This window comes from Delphinapterus leucas, chromosome 5, assembly GCF_059928025.1.
Source record: "Delphinapterus leucas isolate spDelLeu-1000000601 "Yukka" chromosome 5, BTC_Dleu_Yukka2, whole genome shotgun sequence".
Classification (NCBI taxonomy): Eukaryota; Metazoa; Chordata; class Mammalia; order Artiodactyla; family Monodontidae; genus Delphinapterus; species Delphinapterus leucas.
Window position 1 is genome coordinate 98,198,210 of NC_143133.1, and position 8,694 is coordinate 98,206,903.

The 8,694-nt window shown below is 52.3% G+C and overlaps 1 protein-coding gene across 1 annotated transcript; it reads right to left on the reverse strand.

Annotated features, from left to right (window-relative positions):
* Window positions 1-2,054: 2,054 nt before the first annotated feature.
* Window positions 2,055-8,295, reverse strand: NKX6-1 (NK6 homeobox 1). Its single transcript, XM_022599545.2, has 3 exons — window positions 6,478-8,295; window positions 4,620-4,792; window positions 2,055-2,376 (listed from the first exon to the last, which is right to left on the reverse strand). Exons 1-3 carry the CDS (start codon window positions 7,142-7,144, stop codon window positions 2,119-2,121), a joined length of 1,098 nt encoding a protein of 365 aa, XP_022455253.1. The 5' UTR covers window positions 7,145-8,295; the 3' UTR covers window positions 2,055-2,118.
* Between the last annotated feature and the right edge of the window lie 399 nt (window positions 8,296-8,694).

Sequence of the window (8,694 nt, forward strand, 5' to 3'; positions counted from 1 at the left end):
TTCTACAATAATTTCCTTCAGGCAATTTCATTCCCAGTTTTCACTGTTTTTTATTTTCAAGGGAACAAAACAGACCCACACTTTCTTTACCTAACACTAGCCTGAAGAATCTATTGAATTATATTGATTTTCTCCCTTTGAACACAAGCTCATTAACCTGAAACACTAAGGGGATAACTATATTTCACTGAGCCTATAACTGAGTGTCTGAAAATAAAAAGATTCCAAGACAGTGATACAGCTCTCTCCCTGGGATTCCCAATTTTTTTTTTTTTTTTTTTTTGGCAATTCAGCTGCAGAAGCTGTGACATTGCTTCCTTAATCCTAGAGAGTTTCACATCAGTTATAAGCAGCTTTCTTTAAATGTATCCTTCTTTATTGTAATGTTTAGCAAAATCCGGTTTCCCAGCTTTCCACCAACTTCTGTATTCTTACAGGCTACTGGGGAGAAAATGTTAGCATCCAACAGTCGTGCGGCGCTGACAGCAGGTTCCGCTGCCTCCTCTCAGCTAAGTGAGCTAGGGCTGAATTGAGAAGCTATCTTGGATGTATGGAAATGAGGTCTCCTCCAAAACCCCCGGGGACTTCCTAGCAAAGGAAAAAGCCATCAGGAAAAAATTAGACAACACAGACAGCAGAGGCAGCCTGCTAGACAAGTCTCTCCAAGAAGCCCAATGAGTGGGGCTGCATTTATCTTCCCAAGCCAGGAGATGTGACCCCACTCTTCCAAAATAATAATCATGTAACAGCTATTTTACCCAAGAAACCAATATAAAGTGCTTGTGGTTTTGACTTTTATTTGAGATCTCTGATGAGATCAAATGATCTATACCCTTTCATTCAAGGCAACAGACGTCTTCAACTGTTTTTTAATTTGATTTATCCTTTGAAACAGAAAGTGCATTACATTTAACTGGTCTTGCAAAGGGGGTTTTCTTCTCTTTACAAACCGAATTCCTTATATAAATTAATAAAAGTTAAAGATGCTAATATATCACCGTTAGCTTAAAAAAGAAAACAATTTACATAGTCTATAGTATTCTTATGATACAAAACACTTCAAATTCAATTACAGCAACTAAATGGATTTTTATGTTTCTGACCCAGAGCAGTTGTAACAATTCCCACCATCTACTTTAACACGCATTTTTATCAGAAAGGAGTTAAATTAAATACAAGCTATTGTAGCCCCTCCCTCCCCAACACCTTCTTTAAATCACTAATAAATAGCAACAAACGACTGTGCAATTTCGGAGAGAAACAGAGAGGCAGGTCTGAGGCCCGTCCTGGTTCCAAGTGTTCTACTTCAAGTCCTGGAGGCGGGAGCCGGGTGCAGAGCCAGGGGTGGTCCGGGAAGAGCGAGAGGGATGAAGGGGAAATGGGATTGATCAAATCCAAACCCAGGAGGGGAGCGGGCGAGAGAGGATGAGAGCATTCTTTACTACGCTTCTCCAGTTAAGGGGAACGTGGTTTGAATAGCTCTTAAAAGGGGAAGGGTCGCAGAAAGAAGGAGGTCCATCTTTTTACACCAAATTCAAAAAAGCATTTTACATTTTAAATATTCACAATAGAGTAACTTCTAGTCAGTGAGACTCACGATTTATTTACAAAGAGCCTTCAACAGGCCACTTTAGTCGGCAGAGCAGTTTGTGCGGGAGAAACATCCCTCTTCCCATCCGTGGCGGCCGGCCGCCCGCCCGCGTGGCTCCGAGGTCCCCCGCGCGGTGGGTGTCGACGGGTTCAGAGGCCCTCTCAGCGCCCCCGCCCTGGCCAGCGGCCGCAAGACAGAGGCGGGGGCGGGGGCGCGGGGGGGACACGGGAGGGGGGACGCGACTAGGACACCGAGCGGGGCGGTAGGGTGGCCCAGCTGCGGCGTCTGTTGCGTTAGTCTTGCGGTGTATTTCGTGGCCTTCTCTGCCTTCTCATCATCCTCCGAGTCTCTCTCCCCTGACCCGCTCAACTTCTAGGTTAAAAAAATAGATATGTACATCTTAGAAAATAGCAAAGGGCCCCCGGCAGGCGGGGCCGTGTCCTCCGGGCCCCGAGGAGCGGGAAGACGGGATGCGCGGTCCCCGCGACCGCCGCGGAGTGGCCGGAGGCCGGGCGGGCGGCGGGCGCTCAGGACGAGCTCTCGTTCTCGGACGCGTGCAGCAGGAGGCCGCCGCCGCCGCTGCCGGACTTGTGCTTCTTCAGCAGCTGCGTGATTTTCTCGTCGTCCGAGTTGGGGTCCAGGGGCTTGTTATAGTCGTCGTCCTCCTCCTCGTTCTCCGAGGCCCCTTTCAGCCGCTCGGTTTCCGAGTCCTGCTTCTTCTTGGCCGTGGCCATCTCGGCTGCGTGCTTCTTCCTCCACTTGGTCCGGCGGTTCTGGAACCAAACCTGGGGGTCGAGAAAGCGGAGAAGAGGGGCGACAGGGGCGGAAGGAATTTAAGGTGAGCAGAGCCAGGCAATGCCTTCTCTTCCGCATCCCGCAGTCGCTCCTGCGGGCCCCTGACGTCTTGACACCCTCCCTCAGAGTCCTCCCAGGTCTGGGCCGTTAAAGTCGGTCTCCACTGCCCCAGCTTCCTCCGAGTATCAGGCACCAACAAACTGACTGCCGTTGCCATAGTGATGGTAACACAAGAGTATTGAGGTTGTCAGTGAGTGATTTCTCAGAAAAGAAAAAAACTTGGAAACTTAAAATGAGTTTCCCTAAAAGAGTTCGCTTGCCTACTTTCTCGTTTGAAGTAGAAAACTTTTCCCTTTCGTAAAGTTGCCTCATAATGACTGCGATTCTATTCGTTTTTAACTTTCTTAGATTAAGGTATTTCAAGCAATCTGAAGTGTACTGGCTTTTTAGTGTGATTTGTGGGAGAAGACACAGCATTTACCCCAATTACCTCTGTTCTTTTCACTTTGGGGTATTTGTCTGTTTCACTTATTTCAGGTCTGAATACACACAAATATGGTAGGTAAACACTCCCCTCCCCATTTACACTTGTAATGTATGATGTAAAGTTTTAAAAAAAATCTGCTAAAACAGAAACCTCAAATCAGTAATAATAACCAACATAAATGCATGAAAATATTTAATATTTAAAAGTTGAAATCATCATAGTAGTTTGTGTGTCTTTCTCTGTCTCTCTGGTTTAATGTTTTTCATAAAACCGAAGTCAAAGTAAGAATTTTCATCAGTTATTTTTTTAAGTGAAATTTTGCCAGTTACATTACTTCCCACTATTAGCATGCCTAATCTTTCACATATTATTTTAATATTGTCCCTCCCTAAGACATTCATTTTTATACAAATATTTTAAACCTATTCATGATGTTTGACATCGTGTTTCATACATATATTTTAACCTAAAGCATCAGCAATAGCAACCAATTTCCCAAACATATTGAATCATCCTCTCTTTATGCTTCTCATCCATTTTCTCATCCGTTATGTATCTACCTAGAGAATCAGAATTGTTAAGAAAGTGATTTTTAGTTTCTTTATACAGCTATAATAATTCACTTCTAGCCACACTGACATATTTATGGTGACAAATGAAGACCTCCAGATTACTGTGGTAGGCTCTGTACCAATCACTGCAAAAATAATTTTAACTGTGATGGTACTCTAATGGTAACATACAAAATCACTCCTGAAATGCATTTTATGGTGCTTATCTGTGGGGAAATACTCTCTGACCAGCAGATATGGCTAACGTTATCCCTACTTAATTTTAAAAGCAACAATATAACTAATGGAAACAGACTTAAACACACATACACACACCAAAAAATATATATATACATACATATATATAATGAAAAAGAAGAACAAAAGAGAATACCAGAAATATAGGAAACCACTAGATTTAAAGTACCTAGCTGTTTCAATCCCTTTATATTTCAGGGAAAGATTTCTCCAATTTGATTCCCTGGAAATACACCATACAACTCAATTGTAAGGTAAGTGACATTTTAATTATAATTTGTTGTCATAAACAGTAAAACATCTTACATCTATTGATAAACTTATATTTCATAATACAGTAATAATCTTGTCATTTCATTTGGAAAAGTACTATTCCAAAGTGGCTGCCTCAGGTAAGCTAAAAGCAGATGCATCCATGCTAAGTGGTTAGATCTTGTGGATTTATTGGGGTTTTTTTAACCTGCAAGTTAATACAGTAGCACTATAATGCTGATCTACATTAGGGAATTATATAACTAGTGGAGCCTGAGTTGACAAACAAAAGCTTGAATATCCTTACAAATAGAATACATAGAAGCTATCTAACTAGCCTGGTCTATTCTCAGGGCTGATATTTCCGTAATGCTTTTATTCTCTAATAATGGCGAGTTCCCCCAGCACATGCTGCTATCTAGATGAACCTAATTTCAAAGGCGGAGGCTTGATTCCTTTTGTTCATCAACAGTTTGCCCGCCCGAGAGATCCCAGAGCCTTTGTAACCTCCCCCTCCACCCCCTTCGCTGATCTCATCGCTCCCCTTGCTTCTCGGACTGCACCCTCGGGCGGCCGTTTGTTAGTTTGTTAGTTTGGGGTGTTTGTGTGTGTGTGTGTGTGCGCACACGCGCGCGCATGACGTACATGGGAGAGCTCTCCCTCGAGGTTTGCAAGGTCCACTCACCTTGACCTGACTCTCCGTCATCCCCAACGAATAGGCCAAGCGAGCCCTCTCGGGCCCCGCCAAGTATTTCGTTTGTTCGAAAGTCTTCTCCAGGGCGAAGATCTGCTGGCCCGAGAACGTGGGTCTCGTGTGTTTTCTCTTCCCATCTTTGTCCAACAAAATGGATCCTTGATCTACGAGAACAGATTAAAAAAAGAAAGGAAGGGGGGAAACAACCAGTTACGAGCGGCTCCGCTGAGAAGAGACGAACTCCAGAAACAACGTTGTGGTGGGAAAGGCAAGTGTATTCCGCGGCGGGCACGAGAAGTGCCGTGGTGCTTGCAGTCCCACCGCGCTTCTCGCTTTGCCTTCTTACACCCACCTGTTTTTTAAAAGCGCGTGTGTTTGGAGCTGCAGTAAATAACCTTCTGCCCAACGACGTTCAACAGAGGGAGCGCACTGCTGAAGTTTGCCGAGGCCCAATCTCTAGGCCCAGTAAATTGAGGCGTGTGGGTACAGGGGGGGAGGGGGTGTGGGAAAGTCCCCTCTCACCGCCTCGTCTAGTTGGGGCTCGTTCGGTCCCGGGGCCTTTGCATGGGGGTGACTAGTTTTGTTCCTTGACCGCTTTCCTAACCTGTGCCCGCGCAACAAAGAGCGCCTTGTTTTTGGAACACAAGAGAGTTAAATCGCCCCCCCGTCGAACGCCGCTGCGGCCGAGGGGGAGGGGACGCCGCCTTTGTTGGCGGTCCCTACGTGGCCATCCAAACGAATACAATAACGTCTCCCCGACAGCCGCCCCTGCCCCGGCCGCCCCAGTCCCGAGGCTTCCGAAGGGAGCCTCCGCTTGGCTCCCCCAGCTTCCCTCAGTTACTGCCGCTCAGCCACACGAAAGAGATCAGGAGACAGAAGAAACTTCGGGGACTCGGTCAAAAGCAAAGAACAGAGCGAGAAAAGGACAGGGGACTGGCCCCTAAATGCCACCTGGGAGTATGGGAGCTTCCGTGGCGCGCTGGCCAACTACCTATAAGATTAGGGGGATCCTGGGGTAACTCAGTTTCGAGCAAGATCTTTGCGGGATGTTGCATTTCCCCCCGTCTTTGTCCTGTTACCTCGTTCTTCCTCCGGTTCTTTCTCATATTAGGATGTTGAGAGCCACGATGCCCCTCAATATGTCCGGGGCCGAGGCAGGCGGAAAAGCGAGGGCCCAGAGGTGGGGAGCGGCCCGAAGTGGTGCTTGCCCTCCTCCACGGGCCGCGGGCCTCTCTTCAGTGGGCTCACCTGGGCTGAGCGTACTCGGGGGACGAGGGGGGCGGTGGTGAGGGCGACGAGGTGAGGTGCGGACACCCTGGACCGAGATGTACATGCAAACACATGCGTTCGGCTCAGGGCTGTGGAGGGCTCGTCGCTGCCGGTCCCCACCGGTTCGTAGAGAGGAGGCCAGTCAGGCTGGCGAAGGTCGAGTGGGACTTCGGCATGGGACACTGGAAAGCTGGGGTGCGGGCTGGAGCACAGTAGCCCCTCCTGCCCTCCCCACCTCTTTAACCCAGGACGGGCATGCGGTTCTGGCCGGGCTGTTCCGGGAGCAGCCAGGGCCTCGGATGAGACACGCCCCGCACCACATTGTGTTCCGTGGAGACGCATGCACACCCGTTCCGCAAGGCGTGCCCAAGGCTTGGGGAGAGGGGGGCGCTTGGACGCAACCATGGAGCTCAGGACAGCGAGAGTTCCTCGCTGAACGCCCTGGCCCAACCTAACTCGTGCGATTCTGGCGCTGCCAAACTACTCGGCAGGCAAGAGGGTGGACTCGGCATGCACATCAGGGGCCATGACCTGAGAGCGGGCAGAACAAGCACAACTGGGCGCAGTCAATTGTACTCACGAGGAGTGCAGGCCAGGCGTGCGTCCCTCCAGGGCGGGCTCTGCATCACTCCTGGCCAGAAGATAGGCGTCCGGCCGGGCAGCTCGGCTAGCGGCTTGGGGTACCGACCCACGGCGGCCACGGCCGCGGCGCTGGGGCTGAAGTAGAGCCCGGGCGGCGGCGGTGGCGGGCTCAGGCTGCTGAAACGGGGCAGGCCGGCCAGCAGCCCCGCTGGGGTTGAGGCGGCGGCGGCAGCGGCCGCAGCTGCGGCCGCGGCGGCCGAAGCGGTGGAAGCGGAGGTGGACGAGGAAGAGGAGGAGGAACCGGAGGGCGAGGCGGAGGGCAGGGCTGCCCCTGAGGCCACGGGCATGGAAGGCCGGCTCAGGATGTCGTTGATGCCATGTGGGGTGGCGGCCGAGAGTTGCTGCGGGGGGCTGCCCAGGGATGAGAGCCCCCCCGCGGCCGGGGGCTTCAGGCTGCCTGGGTTGTGGGAGCCCAAAGGCGGGGAGGGTGATGACGAGGAGGACGAGGAGGACGAGGAGGAGGGGGGGCCGGCGGGCAGCGCGGGGTACGCGGCGGGGTACAGCGGGGTCTTCATTTCTGCCATGCTGTGCAGGGCGGCCAGGGGCGGGCTGCTGAGCAGGAACGCGCTCTGCCGGGTGCCCTCCATCGCCCCCACCGCTAACATCCCACGATCAGGCCGGAGCCCGCAGCCACGCAGCGGGAACGCCGGCCGGTGCCCCCGGAGGGGCTCAGGAGAGCTAGAAGCGCCGAGGGCGCGAGCGAGGAGTCGCTCCGCACACCAGGAGGCGACCTGCCAACTGGGCCAAGAATGCAGCCGCTGAGAGTTGCTCTCGTAACTGCGCAGCAGAAATGTCCAAACACACCAGTCAAGAGGCGGTGGCTCGCCGAGACCAGCGAGAGTCCAGGTGGTTTGGGCTGTCTTTTCCCTCTTAGAGTCCCGGATTCAATCCCGGGCTCTTCTCTCTTCCTCACTTTTTCCTCGCCGCTCAAAGTGCGCTACTTCTCATCTTCTCCCTCTTGGAAATAAGCAAAACAAAACCCCAGCCGGCCCCAGAGAGCTTGTAACAAAGTTAAGAGTCACCGAATCTCCGCTTTGATGTGGGAGAGTGGGGGCTGGCTCTTTTTCTTTGGGGAGGTTCAAAGGATGCCGGGTTCCGCCCGATGAGCTCGTCCAATCTTACTTGGATGCCCTGCTCTTCAGGCCACGAGGTTGATTCGCACTCAGCGCTCGGAGCGCGAAGGGAGAGACAGCATCCAGCCCGCGGGAGGATTTGGCCTCTGGGCGGGCTTCCTCCGCCAGCGCTGCCCGAGGCTTCTGTGCCAGAAAGGGCAGTGCCACCAATCCCTGCGGCTCCCGGATTCGGCGCGCCGACCTGCCTTCCCCTCTGGGCCACGGGGCACTAGAGTTGCAATATTGAAAAGAAAAAGGACGAGAAAAACACGGAAAAACAGACTAAGTGAAAAGTCTGACGGCTTCGGTTACAGCTCCACTCGTCTGTCCACTTCTGAAAACGGGCCTGGCGACCCCGGCCCCACCCCCCACCCCCAGCCCCCTCTCTTCCTCTCACTCTCTGCCTTTGCCTCTCCTCTCTCGCATTTTCTTCGCGGCTCTACAGGCTTCGCTCTTCTAAGTCCTGTCCTCTGGCCAAGCTGACCCTCTCCGCGGCTCTTCCACTGTCTCTCTCTCCTCTCCTTTTCCCTTCGGGCCTGACAGTTCAGATGAAGCTCTCAAAGGTAATAAAACATTTGCATCACTCCCTACCCCTCTTTAGCTGGGGGACGAGAGGGAGGGGGAAATGGGGGTCCAAAATGAGAACTTTGAAGGACGTCACTCCGAGGCGGCCGGCAAGGGCGGGGCCGAGGAGCGGGGTGCAGGCCGGGGGGCGTAACCACTGTCTCCAATAGCACTCAGCCTTGGGCCTCGCGTCGCCTCCGGGTCGCGCCCACTCGGGAGAGCCGCGCCTTCTGATTGGCTTAGGAGGACGAGCCGTTGGGCCGCACCCGCCTCGTTCCCGCCCCCTCCCACTTCCATCCCACCGCCCCTCCCACTTCCATCCCTCCTGTGGGTGGGGCCCGGAGGCGGGGCCTGGCGAGTGGTGAGGTTCGGCCGCTGGCCCAGTGGACGCCTCAATTAATTGTGTTAAATAAAACGGGAAAGGGGAGGGGGGAGCAGAAATGAAGAGGGTATTACTTTTTAAAGAGAAGAATAATGGA